The 21,186-nt window shown below is 37.1% G+C and overlaps 1 protein-coding gene across 3 annotated transcripts in view; it reads right to left on the bottom strand.

Annotated features, from left to right (window-relative positions):
* NBEA (neurobeachin) overlaps window positions 1-21,186 on the bottom strand; it is a 428,967-nt gene that overhangs the window by 381,901 nt on the left and 25,880 nt on the right. For all 3 annotated transcript variants that reach the window (XM_070749903.1, XM_070749906.1, XM_070749905.1), the window contains exons 3-10: window positions 20,243-20,343; window positions 19,714-19,809; window positions 19,146-19,267; window positions 10,882-11,008; window positions 9,685-9,804; window positions 8,421-8,567; window positions 7,487-7,684; window positions 6,910-7,043 (exon numbers count right to left, since the gene is read on the bottom strand). In XM_070749903.1, coding sequence (XP_070606004.1) covers window positions 6,910-7,043; window positions 7,487-7,684; window positions 8,421-8,567; window positions 9,685-9,804; window positions 10,882-11,008; window positions 19,146-19,267; window positions 19,714-19,809; window positions 20,243-20,343 — 1,045 coding nt within the window. The remainder of the gene's footprint in view (window positions 1-6,909; window positions 7,044-7,486; window positions 7,685-8,420; window positions 8,568-9,684; window positions 9,805-10,881; window positions 11,009-19,145; window positions 19,268-19,713; window positions 19,810-20,242; window positions 20,344-21,186) is intronic.

Here is a 21,186-nt window from a genome sequence, read left to right as displayed (position 1 = left end):
TTGTGGGGGCTATATCCTGGCTCTGTTAAAAAGTGCTATTGCTAACATGTTGTAAGGCGCCCTGAGTCTAAGGAGAAGGGCGGCATAAAAATTGAATGAATGAATGAATGAATGAATGAATGAATGACCGACCATATTACATAGCTACACAAATTTTGCCGATGACTCTAAAGTGTGCAATAGGGTTGATATTCCTGGAGGGGTGTGTAATATGGTAAATTATTTAGCTTTACTAGATAAATGGTCAAAGCAATGGAAACTGCAGTTTAATGTTTCCAAATGTAAAATAATGCACTTGGGGAAAAGGAATCCTCAATCTGAGTATTGCATTGGCAGTTCTGTGTTAGCAAAAACTTCAGAAGAGAAGGATTTAGGGGTAGTGATTTCTGACAGTCTCAAAATGGGTGAGCAGTGTGGTCGGGCGGTAGGAAAAGCAAGTAGGATGCTTGGCTGCATAGCTAGAGGTATAACAAGCAGGAAGAGGGAGATTGTGATCCCGCTATATAGAGCGCTGGTGAGACCACATTTGGAATACTGTGTTCAGTTCTGGAGACCTCACCTACAAAAAGATATTGACAAAATTGAACAGGTCCAAAGACAGGCTACAAAAATGGTGGAAGGTCTTAAGCATAAAACGTATCAGGAAAGACTTAATGAACTCAATCTGTATAGTCTGGAGGACAGAAGGAAAAGGGGGGACTTGATCAAAACATTTAAATATGTTAAAGGGTTAAATAAGGTTCAGGAGGGAAGTGTTTTTAATAGGAAAGCGAACACAAGAACAAGGGGACACAATCTGAAGTTAGTTGGGGGAAAGATGAAAAGCAACATGAGAAAATATTATTTTACTGAAAGAGTAGTAGATCCTTGGAACAAACTTCCAGCAGACGTGGTTGGTAAATTCACAGTAACTGAATTTAAACATGCCTGGGATCCATTGTAAGATAAAATACAGGAAATAGTATAAGGGCAGACTAGATGGACCATGAGGTCTTTTTCTGCCGTCAGTCTTCTATGGTTCTGTGTTTCTTCTATAAAGCACATCTTTTGTTATCTCAATATCCAGCATTCTTTAAATCTAAACATCCATCCCAGTGCTTTCCTAGCCAAACATAAACATATTTCATGACAAATTACAGGGACTACTAGAATAGATTAGACAAAATGGATGTGATCTGACATACTATTTCAGATGTCTGCAACAATAAAATATCTATTACACAGATTACTTGAGATATCCAGTTAATTTCAGTGAAATAGTTATAAGCTCTTTAAAATATGAATATATTCATAAATGAAAAGGAAATGAATACTAATATTCAAATCCACATCTATAACCTGACGTCTTCTTTCTGAAGTTTCCATCATCCATTCAAATGAATTTTCATATACATTGCATCACAGTAATGCATTCTTTATATAATTATTTGTATAAATAATATTCAGTTTATTCAAGGAGTTAAGTACAAAACATTAAAATATTAGAAAAAAGAAAAAACACAAGAAAATGTGTCTTAAGAAAAAAGAAAAAGTGCCTTAAAGAAAGACTAACATATACACATAACACCCTTCCTATTTGAATGCTGATCAACATAAAACACCCAAGATGGCGTCGTCAAAGGCTGCCTCGGTGAAATACAGTGGTACCTCGGTACTCGAACGCTTTGGTTCTCGTACATTTCGGATAACAAACAAAATTTTCGGCAAAAATTTGCTTTGGTATCTGAACAAAAATTCGGATACCGAACAGCCACAGAAAATTTTGTTCATTATCCGAAATGTTACCGCCGGGGCTGCTGCAATCCCAGCAGCTTCGGGGGGCTGAGGAGCTCTATAAGAGCTCCAAGCTGCAGGAAGGGTGGGGGCGGTTGCAATCCCGGCAGCTTCGGAGGGCTCCTTTCCTCATTGCTTCCTCTTATTACCTGTAAGCAGCTGCAAAAACTTTCTCCTTCCCGGCGGCGGCAACGGTGGCGGCTTCCCTTCGAATAGCAACAGCGCTGGGAACGTCACGTGATGAAGGGAAGCCACCGGAGCCATCTCAGCAGTTGTCGCCGCTCCAGAAGCTTCCCTTCATTACGTGACGTTCCCGGCGCTATTGCTCCTCGAAGGGAAGCCGCCGCCGGGAAGGAGAAAGTTTTTGCAGCTGCTTACAGGTAATAATACAAAGCATTGAGGAAAGGAGCCCCCCAAAGCTGCCGGGATTGCAGCCGCCCCCACCCTTCCTGCAGCTTGGAGTACCGAATTTATTTATCCCATAGGAAATAAAGAAAATAGATTTAATTGGTTCCCAGCGAGTTAACAGGGGCTGGGAACCAATTAAATCTATTTCCATTATTTCCTATGGGATAAATAAATTCGGTACTCGACCAAATCGGTTCTCGACCACACTTCTGGAATGAATTGTGCTCGAGAACCAAGGCACCACTGTACTCCCTAATGTTTTCTTTATTTTTTTTATTATTCTCTACAACTCACTACAGACTTCATACTCATGAGACCATCTGCTAAAAATTAAGAAATGTCTTTTTAAGTAGCAGCTTTCTATGATCCCACCACCCCGTCTTTACAAACATTTCCGCGAAGTAGAGATGCGGAAGTAAATACACCATTTTTGGCTATGGACAGTATCACAAGCCATCCCTTAACACTTTAAACCACTAAATTACCAGTTTCAATTCCCTTAACAACCATTTACTCACCATTATTACTGGTGCTCACCATTGAATAAGACACTTAGTGATTCTGATATTTATAAACATAATTATTTATTAACAATAATAATTATTTTTTGTTATTTGTTTGCAAAAAATATTAGTTTGGTGATGCCGTATGACGTCATTGGGCAGGAAAAATCATGGTATAGAAAAAAACCCGCAAAGTATTTTTTAATTAATATTTTTTGAAAAACCGTGGTGTAGGCTATTCGCAAAGTTCAAACCCGTGAAAATCGAGGGAACACTGTACTACCAACCTGCCTTCCATTGAGGACCTGTATACTGCACAAATAAAAAAAAGCTGTGAAAATATTTACAGTCACATCCTAGAAACCAACTGTTTCAACTCCTACCTTCAAAATGACATTATAAAACAGTGCACCCCTAAATAACTAGACACAAGAACAGTTTTTTCCCAAACACCATCACTCTGCTAAAGAAATAATTCCCTCAACACTGTCAAACTATTTATTAAGTCTGCACTATTATTAATCTTTTCATCGTTCCCATCACCCACCTCCTCCCACTAATGACTGTATGACTGTAACTTTGTTGCTTGTATCCTTACAATTTATATTAACTGGTTCCTAATAAGATTTAATTGCTTATTTGTACCTCGACTACCATTAAGTGTTGTACCTTAGGAGCCCTCACTTTCTTTTCTTTTATGTATACTGAGAGCACATGCACCAAGACAAATTCCTTGTGTGTACAATCACATACAAATTCTATTCTATTCTATTCTATTCTAATATGACAATATTAATTCCTATCTCTTACAAACAGGAAAAACAATAATCATAATCATAATCATAATAATTTGAAAACCATTGGAATTGACAAAATCTCCATCTGTCAATTGCAAAAGGCCACTTTACTGGGATCGGCAAACATAATTCGTCGCTACATCACGCAGTCCTAGGTGCTTGGGAAGCGTCCGACTGGTGATGAAATACGAAATCCACCATAGTGATCTCGTTTGCTGTGTTATACTGACATAATAATAATAATAGTAGTATATAAAATAATAAGAATACTAAAATTTATTAATAATAATGGAAGAAAGATAAGATTGAAATTCCAAAACCTCAGCAACATCTACATGGAATCATCTTTAAAACTGTAAAGTCTTACAGTGCCAGAGAAACAGAAGGTCAATGCATCTATACCAAATAACCTCTCATGCCTAAAATCTATCCAAACCAGAGACTTTTTAATGTTATTGTGTTTCTGGGACACTCTTTTTCCCTCTTGAAATGAATTTCAGTACAAATCTTCTTCCTCATTTGTAAGTGTGTATGTGTGTGTGTGTGTGCATAATGTGTGTGATGCACTTCAGTTTTCCTTATTACACAATCTCTCTAGCACATATCTCTCCAAATAACAAGTAATGTACATATATCATATAGGAAGAGCCCCACTATAACAGCAATGTTCATTCCCTGTAAAAGAATTGTGACTGATCAACAATCCCACATTTAAAAAGCAAACAAAAGTTTCTGACAGTTCAATATCCCACTGTAACGACTATCTTTTCTTACAATCAGAACAGAAATGGATATGGAGGTATATTGTCTAGCAACCAGATTGTAAAGGAATATCTGTATCACAAACTTGCTGAAACATTTAGAAATGAGTAGATTGTTGCCTCTGATTATATCATGCCCGGGTTCATCCCTGAGGTATGCAGATTGTTCATAAGACAATCCATAAGCATTTAAACCTTGAATTTTTACTCACGAAAATGAGACTGATATGGGGAAACTTGTCGTTTGCATGGGAAAATTTAAATACAGTGGTACCTCATGATACGAACTTAATTGGTTCCAGGAGGAGGTTCGTAAGGTGAAAAGTTCGTAAGATGAAACAATGTTTCCCACAGGAATCAATGTAAAAGCAAATAATGTGTGCAAATCCTTCAGGAAAATCCCAAACTTTAGAAGGGAGGCGAACAGAGGGCAGGGAGGAGCAGCTAAAGGGAGCGGGTGGAAGAAGCAAGGCTAGGCTAAAGGGTGAGTGGGAAGGAAGAAAGGCAAGGGGGGCATCCCTCCCTTTTCTTTCTTCAAAAGACACCCTTTCAGTGCTTGCAAACACGCCGTTCTCCTAGTTAATTAAATGGAGTCTTTTCCCCACTCCAAGCCACCCCTCGCTTTTCTTTCTTAAAAAGACACCCCCCTCAGTGCTTGCAAACACACCGTTCTCCTAGTTAATTAAATTGAGTCTTTTCCCCACTCCAAGCCACCCCTCCCTTTTCTTTCTTAAAAAAAGGGGGGGGAAGAAACCCCTTCATCTTAGTAGCAGCGGCTTGGGTTCGTAAGGTGAAAATAGTTCGGAAGAAGAGGCAAAAAAATCTTAAACACCGGGTTCGTATCTTGAAAAGTTCGTTAGAAGAGGCGTTCGTAAGATGAGGTACCACTGTACCAAATCTTTTTGTTTTTATTTTATTATAGATAGGTAATGATTTTATTTTGGGATTTTGAACTTCCCAGATCTTGGTTCAAGATGGGCAACTGAATAAATGCTTTAAATAAACAAATGGGCACATCAATCAAAATTTGTTATTAAAAGGTATCTTCATGATTGTGAAGGCAGGACTTTAGATACAAATGGAGAATGAATGCTCAGGTGATAACTTGATCTTCTCTAGAAATTTTCTATTTTACAGGAGCCCAACTAACTATGTATGTTCACTTTTGCTAAGAAATGCACACTTGAAAAATAATTTTGAAGTTTTGTTTTGAATTTCATACAAAGTTTTTCATTAAATCAGACACTTTTTATAGACCTATGCATAAAAGTCTAAAAAAAGACGAGGGGTTTAATTAATAGCATTCTTTATTTCATGAGCAGAGTGGTATTCTTCCAAACATTTTGAAATATGTTTTCCTAACATCTACTGTACATCTAATCATGGCAACTGAAAAGTAAATTTCAGTAGCTGTCAGGAGTTATTTCCTAAACTTAGTGTCTGATTCCAACATAAAATATTTATTTAGTTCAAGTAATCTAATTAGATGCTATTAATTACAAAGCTTTCATTCTACTAATACCAGTTTTTATTTGCTGCCTTTTGTGAATTTTTATATACTAATTGTCATTTAAAGCTATGAAGAGCAAACTCCCCAAACATCATTTAAGCATATAATAAATGTTTATTCAAGTAATTCACATAATAGCCCTTAATTCTAGTTTACTAAGGAAAAATATCAACAAGAAAAATGTCCAATGTAAGTGCTTTAAAAAATGGGCACTTATTCATAAATGTTAAATAATGTAGTTACATTTCTATGAGCTATTCATATTTCACTGTAATCATTTATGGTAGTAGCAAAAAGATAAAATCTAATTTGACTCAAGCTTCATTTCTAGTGACTTCACAATTCTTCTGGCAATGATATGGAAGTGAGTTGCCATTCCATTCTTTAATTTACAGTCTAGCTTAAGAGGTCTACTATTTTATGAATGCTGTACTACTTAAGGCCCAAATGTCAAATGCAATTGTGTCACATGACATATTGTGATGTATCATACTATGGGCATGGCTTGTGTGTGACACAGCGAGCCCACAGGCCACCAGTTTGACAACCCTAATTTAAGCACAAATGAGGTTCAATCTTGCCAAGACTTTTTAACCCTTAATAGGTTAGCCAATACTGTCATCTGAAGGGCAATCCATTTTTTACAAAGACTGAGGTTTATAGGATTGGTTTGGAAATGCCTAATATTAATTCTTTTACTTTTAATTCCATCAGAAATTTCATTTTTCAGTTATAAGCCTGAAAGAAAACAACTCTATTGAAAGATTCTCATATTATGTAAAGTCTAATATAATTTAGATTTAGACTGAGTGTGTAGTCAACATTATATTATAATGATCATACATCACAACTTAATTTTATTATAACCCAGATACTGTGTGGATGAACAAAACCATGGTTCATCAAACTATTGTTAAATATGGCTATGACCCAAATGTTTTGTAATCCAAATATAAAACAAGTGATTTTTAAAAACTTGAGTTATTTTGATTAACATATCCACCATATACCATTTATACTACCATTTATATTATACCTCATATAGCCTGGAAAAAACAAAACATAGTATAGAGGGTGAAAACCACTCAATGCATTTATCACATATTATGCAAAATTATTAACATTTCCAACAATATGATTTCCTGACAAAAACCTACCAGACAGTTGTTTCTACTTGACTGTCTTGAAGTTGTCGATTGTCTAATTGAGCAAAGAGAGGGAAAAGAACTTGGATTCCTCCTATTGAATGAATTGCACTGTGGATAGAATGTGTCACAATCGCTTTCACATCCTGCATTTAAAAAAGAAGAAGCAGTTCTTTTTCTATTGGACCATCATTCAAGGACAAACATGTGCTACTCAATGGGAATATAATCCACCTGTATTTCATCTATTTTAGATTCATTTGTTCAAGAAGACTGGACTGTTTCTATTCTAACAGTAACAGGAATGTAAGCAGAATTTCAGTTGTAACAAAAAATTACGGCTGCCTTTTCATCGCTAATACAGGAATTACCATTACTAAAACCAAAATCATGATTCACTGTTTATAATAAATAAATTATAGACTAAAGATAATAATCATTACAGAAAATTCATCAACAGAGAAGGCTGCATACATCAATAGTGTGTAAAAATGATTTTTCAAGATATATTTAGCTTTCAAACACAGCTTTATGTAACATTAATAAAACGATGAAAATTTGAAAATAATAAATCTATTGTTATACAAACCTGAAGCATAAGAGCATGGGGAGAATGTACAAAAATTGAAGGATTTTCCTTTGGTGAAGATTCAAGGCATAGTTGAGCATCTGTAGCCTTAGCATTGTAAGTGAAAGCAATACTACTTGCGAGTTTCCCATCATATAGAACTTGTTTATGGTGTTCAGCAAGGTGAATATCACTTTCAGATTTAAATTTGAAAGTACTCTGCAGAAGAAAGAAAGAATGTTAAAGCAGACAATTACTGTGATATTTACAAAAGTATACCTCTTATATAACATGGAAGGACAAACACTAATGCCATAATAAATAATCAAGATATGGCCACTTCATTACATAGTAATAAAATAAAGCAACATAGAGTTACTCTTCATAGATGCAAATAAATTAATTGTTGGCAAAGAGAAGACATTCCAACCAATGCCACACCAAATAAAGCATTTGTAAATACTGCTATGAGAATCACATAACAGATGATATTACAATATTTTTGGAAATGAATATATCATATAATCTAATACAATGCAACCTTTAAAAATCAATATTCAATTCATTTCTTTATTATCAAATCAAATAAACTAAATTATGGATATCTATTAGAATTGCTTTAGTATATGTGTGTGTGTGTGTATCACATATTTTTACTGAATATTTAAAATTAAAGCACCAGCCTGAAGATGACGAATGGGACCTCATTGAAAAGTCGCCAGAAATCTCTGAAACTTACACAGGAAGAAACCCAAATATGCCAAGACCTTCATACACACACACACACACACATACACACACACACACACACACTTATATATTTAAAAGCATATTCTATAAAATAAGAACTATAATTTCACAACTATATAAAAGGAGCTCAAACAACACCAGATAGTTCGTTATAATTTAATTCAACAAGTTTTTTTTCTAAACTGGAATTATAATAAAATATTGCCTTATATCCAGGTCCTAACTGATGTACAGCAAAAATCTGTGCTGGGTTAAGAGCTTCAGTGAATACATAGACTGCCCCGAGTTGACCACAAAAAACCCTATTTGCATCAGCAGTTTCAGATGATCCCAAAAAACATTTGTCATAGCTCTGTATAAAAGAAAAACAAAGGAATTTGACAATAAAATACATAGAAATGCATAGAAAAAAGATGCAAGCTATTTTAAACCCACATTCATTAAATTTGCAGGTAATAACAATATGCATATGTAACATTATGGAGAAATACAACCATCCACATCCCTAGTTTATATTTAAAAAGGAAGATAAAGGCAAATATTAGAAAATTCCTTGTTAATATAATTAAAATGATCCATCTGTTGGCATATTAGAAGATGAAAGTATTTGCAGTATACTACTTACACATTATCCAATCTGAAACTGTTATAAAGCTATGACCTCTTATTGTTTGATATTATTAAAAATCAAGAGGTCTGGGGAATAAACACTTCAGGGAACTAGCAAAAGGAAAGATGTACATTTCAATATGAATCTGATTCCTTATTGTCAATACATATGTTTATATATATTATTTGTGAGATTTATGGCTCAATCCTTCCAGTGATTTATTTTCTTTAGGCAGTCAAAGTCCTTTTCTCCAGATTATATACGAGCAATTTGTGAAAGAAAGAAATAGTTTTATTCTTTTAAACAATAGCATGGACAGGGAAAATAGTACCCAAGAAGATATTCCTTTCCAAGTGGTGTTGCTTTTAGAAAATAGGAATCCTCTATGATAGTTTTTAAAAAATAATGAAATATCACAAGGCTCCAATAATTATGTGTAATTTGACTTCGAAAAGAGATAGACCTATAACTGATCTGTTCCCAGCTGTATTGTTTTTTTAAAAAGAGTTCCCTGGACATAGGAACAATTAATCTCTTATATTTCTTTATCTGTAATTTCTAGAAAGAACATGCATTTATGAATCTTTAAAAACTTGGCTCTTGACTGGTATATCTATTTGATGGATATTGGTTTGTTTGGGCCACAGTATGCCTTTTCTCTGATATGCAAGGTCCTTTTTATTTTATGGTTTTTTAAATATTTTGTTAGGGAGTTTTTGATACATTTTGTAATGCCTTCCAGAGTCAGCTTTGAATTGGGGGGTGGCCTTATAAATCAACATTTTAAAAGAGCAAAAATAAATAAATAAATACATTTTCTGTATATATTTAGAAACATAAGAATCTTTTGAAAACATACATCATTTGTATTCACATGCCAAGCCATGTCACCATAGGATACTAGCTGACCATTAACGTAACAACGAATTTCACTATTTCTCCAGCGATTGTAGATGTGCACAATGCTGATCATGTACCACTAAAAAGAAAGGCAAGATATATGAAGCATCACTTTTCAATCTCTTTTAACAATTGTGCTATTTAAAATACAAAACTGTAGAATAGTTCTATCCTGAAAATACAAATATAATAATTCAAGTGTTATGAAAATTATTGAAAAATATGTTTTAAAAATCAAACAATCCATAATGCAGTTTAAATAAAATTTCAAAGTGTTCCAGATCATAAATATTTCAAACACTGCTCATGAGAAATTGTCTATCAGATTTTGAAAATGAAAAGTTCCAATGAACAGTATTATTATTTGAACATATCATATAATACAGTATAATAGTGTTATCTTGAAAGCAGTACAACTTTTACTGCTTTCAAATTTTTTACTGAAAATGTAAAAAAAATTGCAAACTTTAATAAAATGGGACTAAAATTAAATATTAAGAAAAATAAATTAATGGCAACAGGTGGAATAGCCATCCTTAGAATTGGCAATGGAAATATCAAAGGTTATAGACAGAGCATCATGGATAAAATCTATATGATAACTAACAGCTGACTGACTTAAGGACACATAATTAATGAGTCAATATAAAATATTGCAACTTTAAAATCTCAGGGAAAAATTCAGCAAACAAAAGGCTAGGAACAAAATTTTAAAACTCTTTTCATTTTATTCTAATCTGAAATATATAAATGAGTAACATTTTTCACAAAGTAATTATTATTTTTGAATAAATATAGTGAGACAAACTATAGTGTGAATTGCAGGCATACATTTATTATTTGTTTTTTGTTTTGAGTGTCCAGAAAAACTTTACAATTCAATTTAATAAATTTGATAAAATTTCAAATAATATAGTGGCATTCTATGGAAAAATGCATAAATTTAGTTTAATATAATGTACTCTGTTTGATCACAAATAATTATTCTGATAACTCACCTTTTGCATCCATTTGTTATGATGACTTCAAAAAAGTCCAAAATGCAAAGAGTAAATTTAGCCCATCTCACTGTAACTATAACTTTAATCATAATTACAAATAGGCTGATATTCTCTGATAATTCTTATAATTACTAATATAAGCATTTTGTGCTTACCTTGCGAGGCTGAAAATCATACTTCACACAGTGTTGAAAACCTTTGCCTTTTGATTTCAATGATGTGACTATTAAACAGTTACCAACAAAATGTGCAGAATAGCCAACCCCTTTGCTGGTGCGAAAACTGAAATTTTAAAATATATGTTTTAAAAAGAAGCTTTACAAGAGTATTGTATTGTGTTATATTGTTAAGTTACAGTATGTTTAATTAATAGAATCAAACTGTACAGTACACAAACTGAAATTTATTTTTAACAATTTGACTTGCTATATGCATTACAATAGGGATTTCAAATGCTGGAAATAAATATTACCTTCATTATTATTTGAACCTATCACATAATATAATTAGCTTTGTTTCTGCTAATATACAAAGATATAAGAATTTTTTTAAAAATAAATAAACAGAAAACAAAATATGATATATATCTGAAAAGCTTTTTTTTTTTTTTTAAATGCAATTTAAACTTGACCATGCAAACTGTTACAACAAACCATACAATTGTTACAGTGTCCCCATATAGTTACATGATCAAGATTTGGCTGTTTTGCAACTGGCAGGTGTTTACAGCCACCATAGTGTCCCATAATCACATGATCACCAGTTGTGTGCTTAACATCTGACTACCAAGTAGAATCAATGGAGAAGCCAGTAGTAAAATAGCAAGTTGTGGTCATATGATTTGCAATGATAGGTGACTCACTCAACCACCATGGCAGAAATGAAATAATAAATGTGTCATGGTATATTATGTCTTGCTTAACATCATGTCCCTTTGTGATGGAGTAGCTGGTCCCAATTGTGGTCATTGAGCAAGGAATACCTATAATTGATCTAAACCTGTAAATTCAGAATTTCAGTATTGTAGGTTTAAGGACAATAACAAATACAAAGAAAAAACTTTTTAATAGGACAAAATGCTTTTATTCCTACAAAAATAGAGTCAGCAGAATATGTTAATTCATTGTAAGTTTTACAAAATGTATGCATTATGTATGCATTATTACAACTAAAGTTAGTATCTGTATTGCAGGGATATTATTAAGATATAATGAGGAAATTGGGGAAAAGCTTGAAATATTTGTACCAGCATTCAAAATCATGATTATAAATATATCATTAAAGGAAAGTGGGAAAATTGTATTCACAGTAATATTATACCGTATTTTTCAGAGTATAAGACGCACTGGAGTAGAAGACGCACTTTAGTTTTTGGGGAGGAAAATGAGGGGGGATCTGCCAACTAGATATTCATCTGGCTAGTGTTCTGCCTGACTGGGCTCAGGCAATTAGTAACAGTCCAAGGAAAAGAAATCAAACACACACGTGCTGTTCTAATCAGCAAACTTGTATTAAACAAACAAAAAAGGGTTAACCAAAACAGTCCTTGTTGTCAGGAATAAACTTATAGTGCAAGGCGTAAATCAGCCCAAATACAAAACACAGGAAAAAGCAAACAAAGACAACCTGCATGGAGCAGAAACGTTTCAGGAGTCCTTTGAATCTTAGAGCAAACAGCAAGTCCCAGAGGTTTCACCTCCCACGTCCCTGAAAAGGCTGGGTTGAAATCCAAAGGCACGGAACAGAAACTTCAGAGCAGGAACCACAAAGTAACACAGATAAACAGCCACAGTTTGCCTTGTGCCTCTGTTCCCTTTTATACCTTTAGCCCTCATTAAGGGAACCACACCCAGCCCTCAGTATAAGAACCACACCCAGCCCAGGTGCTACTCTGATCACTGATAATAGTCCTTTAATGGAGCCCTCCTTTGCATAGCTCTTCGGCTACGCATGTCTATGAATTGGTCTGCAGAGGAATCCAAGGAAGACAGACTGTCTGAGTGACTGCATGCCAAATCCCCTGGGCTGTCTGCTGAGTCCTGCGTGCTGTCTGCCAACTCCTCTGACCCAGTGGCCTCATCCTCATGGCTGTCTGCCACATCTTCCTGGCTGTCAGCCAGGCTTTCGCACTCACTTTGTGCCGCATCTCTCCCATCTGTGGGAGCAACGGCTGGCCCAAGCCCAAACACAACAGCTAGTGTCCTTAGTCTGGTCAGCTTCAGCACATTATTTTATCCCCTGGTTAGGGCTTACAAAAAAACCTTATTCGGAGAGAGTAACAATGAAAGATCTTGCAAGCGGGTAAGAGCTGGGAACATCGTTAGGACCTAGTTAGGGCTGGAAAAAAAAAGCTTCAGAAAAAGCTACATTCAAAGTATGCCTCTTTTAGGGAAGAAAAAGGTGCATCTTATACTCCGAAAAATACAGTAAATGTATTCTAGATTATGTAAGTCTAAATATCAATATGTATTTCATTCTACTGAATGTGGGCTTACAACCCACCCCAGTATTTATAGATGCACTAGCATTATATCCTTTATAATTTAAATATAGTTAATATCACCCTTCAAAACATAAAGCATAACTCATTTCAGAAATATTGATTTGTTAGAGAAGTTATTTCATTCATTATTTCTAACGTCCTTAACAGTTGTAATGGTATGTGGGAATGATCATGGGAGACAGTCTTTCTCTCAGTTTGGAAAAGATTTCTTAGCACGTACTTAGCAGGACTAATGACAGTAGACACTGACATTATATAATATTGTTTCATAAAGATTCCTATAGACATTTTGTTTTATAAACCTACAATTACCATTGAATTAACAATTACACATGCTGACCTGTGGAATGATCTTTCTACCTCTAGTCAGCTGAATATACAGTGTTCCCTCAATTTTCGCAGGTTCGAACTTCGCGGAAAGTCTATACCACGGTTTTTCAAAAATATTAATTAAAAAATACTTTGCGGGTTTTTTCCCTATACCACGTTTTTCCCCACCCGATGACGTCATATGTCATCACCAAACTTTCGTCTGCTTTTAATATTTTTTTTAATACATTTTAATAAATAAACATGGTGCTGGTTTGGAGGACATTGTGCTGGTTTGGAGCCGAAGGGACTATTGTGAGAGGAGATGCCGCCGAGGGAGAACAGCTGACATTGGAGGGCGACTGATACAAACGACAGGAGCAAGGAAGGACACAAGGTTAAGAAAGTCGGAGGAAATAACAACTAAGCCTTGTGGACTTGGACTGGGGGTGCTGGTCAGGGGTCAGGGCCAGCACTTTGTTGATTTTGTTTCCCCCAGAAATCGGGATAATTGCCAAGTGGACAATCACGATCGTATTAGACCCTTAAGAAGCCATTTTTTGGACTTTGACCCCATCTACTGGCTGTTTTTTTAAGAGCTGCTGACTGACTCCTTTCTCTATATTTTTTCTATATACAGTATATATATTTTCCTATATTCTTATATTTAGCTATTTTTATATTCTTATCTTAATATCTAATTAATTTAATTAATTAATTGGGAATTGTATTTTAGCTAATTTATATTTAATAATTAATTGGGTTTTTAGAATTGTGTTTTATCAAATTTATATTTAATAATTAATTGTTGGGTTTTTAGTGATGGATGTTTTTAATTATCAGATTGAAAGGAACGGAGTGAATAGGGTTGGATGGGAGAGTGGTAGGGACGGCGTGAGTGAATGTGATTATTTTAGTAATTATTGGAATGAATGGAATGCTGTGAATGAAAATGAATGGGACCGGGGTGATAGATGGAATGGAGTGGGTGGGTGGGATTATAATATGTATGAAATGAATGAATATGATATGAATGGAATTTTTGGCACATCTGACGCTGGAAGGGCAGGAGGGACGGGGACACTTATCTCTGGGGTGGCAGAGGGTCAAAATATTCCGGTCTTGCTGGGGAGAGGCAGGTATGGCGGAAGCCATGGAGCTAGCCGTTCCAGGGAAAGGAGGGATCGCTGCTTAGTAGCAATCCCTTCTTCCGGCTCCATGAGCTTAACTCAAGGCACTGGTGATGAGTGTGATTCTGGCCCTGGGCTCAAGTTGTTGCTACTCAATGCCAGGTCAGTGGTAAATAAAGCTCTCCTCATCCGGGATTTAATCCTGGATGAGGAGGCCGACCTGGCTTGTGTGACCGAAACATGGCTGGGCCCGGAGGGAGGAGTTCCTCTCTCTGAAATTTGCCCAGCTGGGTTTCGGGTCTGGCACCAACCTCGACCTCAGGGAAGGGGGGGAGGAGTGGCTATTATAGCCAGGGAGAGTCTTGGCCTGCGTAGGCTCATTGCTCCAGAGGTTGCGGGTTGCGAGTCCCTCCTGGTGAAGTTGGACTTAGGGGTTCAGGTGGGCTTGTTACTCACGTACCTGCCTCCCAGCTGCGTGTCAACAGCCCTGCCTGTGCTGCTCGAGGAGGTGGCCGGGTTGGCGGTGGAGTTCCCCGGACTTATCGTCCTGGGGGACTTCAATCTACCGTCACTCGGCGGTTCCTCTGGACTGGCACAGGAGTTCATAGCCACCATGACAGCCATGGACCTGACTCAAGTAGTTCAGGGTCCGACTCACGAGGGTGGACACGCACCCGATATGATATTCCTCTCTGAGCAACTGAGTAATGATCTGAGATTAAGGGGCTTAGAAATGTTGCCTGTGTCGTGGTCAGATCATTTCCTACTGCGGCTTAACTTCCTGGCTCCAATCCTTCCCCGCAGGGAGGCGGAACCAATTAGGAGGTTCCGCCCCAGACGCCTGATGGATCCAGAAGGTTTCCAGACGGCGCTTGGGGTTATTCCAGATACACTCGTCCACAGTTCGGCAGAGTCTCTTGCTGAGGCCTGGAACAAGGCTGCAGTGGAGGCTCTTGACCGGATTGCGCCGTTGCGACCTCTCCGTGGCACTAGACCCCGTAGAGCTCCATGGTTCAACGAGGAGCTCCGGGTGTTGAAACGCCAGAAGAGACGTCTAGAGAAGCGATGGAGGAAGAGTAAGTCCGAATCCGACCGAACACTTGTAAGAGCTCATATTAAGACTTACAAAGTGGCGCTCAAGGCGGCAAGATGCGCGTATCATTCCGCCTTGATTGCGTCAGCGGAATCCCGCCCGGCCGCTCTGTTTAGGGTGACCCGCTCCCTTCTTAATCAGAGGGGGTTGGGGAGCCCTTGCAGAGTAGTGCCGAGGATTTTAACATGTTTTTCGCTGATAAAATCGCTCGGATCCGAGCGGACCTCGACTCCAATTATAAAACAGAGTCGACTGACAACGAGTCAGTCGAGGTGACTGGGGCTAAACGTCTTTGTCCATCTGTCTGGGAGGAGTTTGACTTGGTGACACCTGATGAAGTGGACAAGGCCATTGGAGCTGTGAGTTCCGCCACCTGTTTACTGGATCCGTGTCCCTCCTGGTTGGTTTCGGCCAGCAGGGAGGTGACACGGAGCTGGGCCCAGGAGATTACCAACGCTTCCTTGGGGAGGGGAGTTTTTCCATCACTCTATAAAGAAGCGCTTGTGCGCCCCCTCCTCAAGAAGCCCTCCCTGGACCCAGCCGTGCTTAATAACTACCGTCCAGTCTCCAACCTTCCCTTCATGGGGAAGGTTGTTGAGAAGGTGGTGGCACTCCAACTCCAGCGGTCCTTGGAAGAAGCCGATTATCTAGGTCCCCAGCAGTCTGGATTCAGGCCCGGCTACAGCACGGAAACTGCTTTGGTCGCGTTGATGGATGATCTCTGGCGGGCCCGGGACAGGGGCTTGTCCTCTGTCCTGGTGCTCCTTGACCTCTCAGCGGCTTTCGATACCATCGACCATGGTATCCTTCTGCGCCGGCTGGAGGGGTTGGGAGTGGGAGGCACTGTCCTTCAGTGGTTCTCCTCCTACCTCTCTGGTCGGTCGCAGTTGGTGTTAGTGGGGGGTCAGAGGTCGACCTCTAGGTTTCTCCCTTGTGGGGTGCCTCAGGGGTCGATCCTCTCCCCCCTGCTATTTAATATCTACATGAAACCGCTGGGTGAGATCATCCAAGGGCATGGGGTGAGGTATCATCAATACGCTGATGATACCCAGTTGTACATCTCCACCCCATGTCCAGTCAACGAAGCAGTGGAAGTGATGTACCGGTGCCTGGAGGCTGTTGGGGCCTGGATGGGTGTCAACAAACTCAAACTCAACCCAGACAAGACGGAGTGGCTGTGGGTTTTGCCTCCCAAGGACAATTCTATCTGTCCGTCCATTACCCTGGGGGGGGAATTATTGACCCCCTCAGAGAGGGTCCGCAACTTGGGCGTCCTCCTCGATCCACAGCTCTCATTAGAGAAACATCTTTCAGCTGTGGCGAGGGGGGCGTTTGCCCAGGTTCGCCTGGTGCGACAGTTGCGGCCCTATTTGGACCGGGAGTCATTGCTCACAGTCACTCATGCCCTCATCACCTCGAGGCTCGACTACTGTAACGCTCTCTACATGGGGCTACCTTTGAAAAGTGTTCGGAAACTTCAGATCGTGCAGAATGCAGCTGCGAGAGCAATTATGGGCGTCTCTAAGTATGCCCATATCACTCCAACACTCCGCAGTCTGCATTGGTTGCCGATCAGTTTCCGGTCACAATTCAAAGTGTTGGTTATGACCTATAAAGCCCTTCATGGCACCGGACCAGAATATCTTCGGGACCGCCTCCTGCCACACGAATCCCAGCGACCGGTTAGGTCCCACAGAGTCGGCCTTCTCCGGGTCCCGTCGACCAAACAATGCCGTCTGGCAGGACCCAGGGGAAGAGCCTTCTCTGTGGGGGCCCCGACCCTCTGGAACCAGCTCCCCCCTGAGATTAGGATTGCCCCCACCCTCCCTGCCTTTCGTAAACTCCTTAAGACCCACCTCTGCCGTCAGGCATGGGGAAACTAAACATCTCCCCCTTGCCCATGTTGTTTTGCCATTGATTGATTGACTGTGTGTCTGTTTTTATATACATTGGGATTGTTATAAATTTATTAATTTTAAACTGTAATTAGATTGGTGGGCATTGGATTTGTTATTTGTTATTATGTACTGTTTTATTGTTGTTGTGAGCCGCCCCGAGTTTGCGGAGAGGGGCGGCATATAAATCCAATAAATCTAATCTAATCTAATCTAATATTAAAAAATTCTAAAAATTCTAAAATCCCAATTTCCTAAGAAAAACCAGAATGTTCCTTTTGTTATTGTCACCTTTCTTTATTCCCTATGTTTTTGTCATTATCAAACTACTTATTCAAAGCAGGAGCATTCACACAACAAACTATCTCTTAATATATTGAGATACTTTATTTGTTTGGAGTTTGTTTGTTTGTTTGTTTGTTTGAATTTCTGGGCCACTTCTCCAGGGAACTTATTTTCTACAAAGCAATACATAGTAAATTTTATGATTATATCTTTTTTCCAATTGTCCCAATTCTAAAGCCAAAAGCCAAAGGTGTTTATATAACAAAAGAAAACCAGTGCAATTTATTACTTATTAATTTCAGACATTTGGTAACAATAAGTGAAGCTGAAGTGTAGAATGTGTCTACTTCTCACATTTTATTATAATATTGACTCCAATTTAACTAGTCCTCGGAGAGGGGAGGCATATAAATGCAGTAAACAGACAGACAGGCAGGTAGGTAGTAGGTAGGTAGGTAGATGATAGGTAGGTAGGTAGATAGATAGATAGATAGATAGATAGATAGATAGATAATTTTTTTTAATAAATGGAGGAACATATACATTTATGTAGAGTAAATCCAGCCTGTTTGAGCTGGCCAGCTCAAATAGGCTGGATTTACTCTACATAAATGTATATGTTCCTACATTTGTTTGAGGAATAAATGTATGTACTCCTCCATTTATTGGAGGAATAAATGTATATGTTCCTGCATTTACATAGTCCTATGTAATAATACATTTCCAAGTCCAATAGTTTATAATGTTGGATATGAAAAGAAATGATCAAATACAAAATATATTTATTCAAAGTCACAATCTTAGGTTTACTGAAGTGTAATTCTTCCTATGCTTAGCTTCACTGATTACTAGGAAAGCGTACAACATCCGTTTGTATGCTTATATTCTTATATTATATAAGAATCCTCTATGTTGTATTGGGAAAAGGTTACTCATTTAATCGTTTGGTTTATGTTACGCTTTCTTCCATGAACGTATAGTATTCTTTCCTACAATTCTTCTTAATACAGCAACCCTGTGATAAGTTGGACTGGGAGATACTGAGTAAAAATAAAGAAGACTACAGTATAAACATTTTCTCTTTTCTTTGGTAATTTTCTATCTTGTTACAACAATTTCTGAAAAGTCCTGTTTTCTTTACTAAAAGAAGTAAGCAAGAAATTATTTAATTAAACAAGAGTAAAAACATCACAATGATACTTACCAATAAAGATATGGTTTATCTTTATCTACGTTAATATTATTCAATGGATCCATGCGAAACCAAGTGTTAAGCGTAAACCCATTTTGATAAGGCCACTTGGCAATTGGAGGCAATGCAATTGCCTATAGAAAAAAAATGAAAACAAAGTTAATTATTATCAAATAAAATTAAAAATGTTTTGCAAAAAAATAAGTAATTTGTAATCTCAGTGCACTCATCCAAGCTGTCCCATCATAATTCATACAAAGATACTAGAATTGGGAAAATAGATGGAAATACATCTGTCTGGGCTTGTGGTTTTTGGAGTGTGTGCCCACTTTCCATTTCTTTCTTTAGCATAATGCATATGATTCCAGAGTTTCTGAGGGTTGGAATATGTAGCAGAATACACCTAGATAGTTTTTACTAAGAAAAACGATTTCAGATATCTTTCTCAGATATCAAAACTCCAAAAGTATTCATACTAATTCTATATAAGTGAAACAATTAAACATGGCATTGTCATATTTATACTTTAGAAGAGGGTTTAAGTTTTAGTATGATAAATAAATTATTGCTTAAAACTTACTGCAGCACTGCAGCCTGGAAAGTTGAAAAAAGTATCAGGACCATGCCTCTGTGGCATCTGATTAAGGACTGACAACAGCTTGACTGCATGTCTAGGCTATCAAAAACAAAATTTACAATTATTTTACTGTATTTATTTATTAGATTTGTATCCCACCTCATCTTAAAGAAAGAGACAGCACACACATAACACTTTCCTCAAATTTCCCTTAGTAGAAAGTTATAGGCTTAAAATTACCAATGAATTCTCTCATATACATGAACCTGGGCCTCACCAGTTGTATTGCAACATTAAAACCGCTATGACATGCCACTAGTATCTATATTTATAATTAATGTTCATTTTATTCACTTTACAATGAGATATGGTATATTAATTGATATCTAGTTTTCCAAATAGACTAGAAATTTGTTTTAAAGAAGTCATCAGAAGCTCACTTAATTTTTTTTAATGCTAAATGCTTAATTATACATGATATTGCACCTTAATTAAACAAGTCATAACTATATTTGCATTAGCCATAGCTTACCCAGATTCCATTTTCACCACGAAGCATGCTGAACAAAAGTTTCAATTCCTTAACGGTAATGCTGTAGCTTGCAAGAACCCCCAACATATCAACAAGAAGATCTTCAAAGAAAAATAAAATTACTAAATTGCTTCCTTATTTTTTTATATATAAATAATATTTCAATGTACAAACTGGATTGACTATTAACATTATTAGTTCTGGATGCTAGGATTCCCAGCAATTAAAGACTATCTTGCAAAATTCAGAGGAATAACGACAAGTTATTCATTTTGAAACTTCTTAGATCTGCCATAACAAAAGCCCAAACAACTTGTGCATTTGAATGATTGGATAAATAAATTCATATTGTGAGTTTTCTCTTTTTTCATAAACTAAATCAACAATATAGAATGATTTGCAATAATGCAAGAAATATTGATCAGAAGAAGAATCTTTATTAATTCAATAGGTTTCCGAAATGATCAGAGATTATTTTGTAACTATATGGAAGCTTTTATCAACCATTAACCTTAACTTGAAGTAGGAATATTGGTTTTTTTTAATGTTATGTTTTGCAATTATATATCAGGTAGTCTTTATTTATGATCACTAGGTTCAGTGACCATACAAAGTTTTAACCGTGCTGAATGAGTAGCAATATGACCAGTCCTCGTAGTTTGCCCCCTGTCATACCATCCCTGTAAGCATATGATCACAATCTAAGAGTATGGTGATCAGCTCACAATTGTGACATCACAGCCTATTATTTTATGCAAATTGTAAATGTAAATTTGCAAGATGTGTTGCAACTTTAATTATAAGTAATCCTTGATTTATAACCATTCATTTAGCAACTCAAAAAAGTGCCTTATGTCTAGTCATCACATTTATGACTGTAGCATCATCCTCATGGTCATGAGGCACTTGGCCATTAGCATGTATTTTAAAAGGCTGCAGCATCC

This window comes from Erythrolamprus reginae, chromosome 4 (assembly GCF_031021105.1).
Source record: "Erythrolamprus reginae isolate rEryReg1 chromosome 4, rEryReg1.hap1, whole genome shotgun sequence".
Lineage (NCBI taxonomy): Eukaryota > Metazoa > Chordata > Lepidosauria > Squamata > Dipsadidae > Erythrolamprus > Erythrolamprus reginae.
This window is presented reverse-complemented; position numbering and strand designations above follow the sequence as displayed.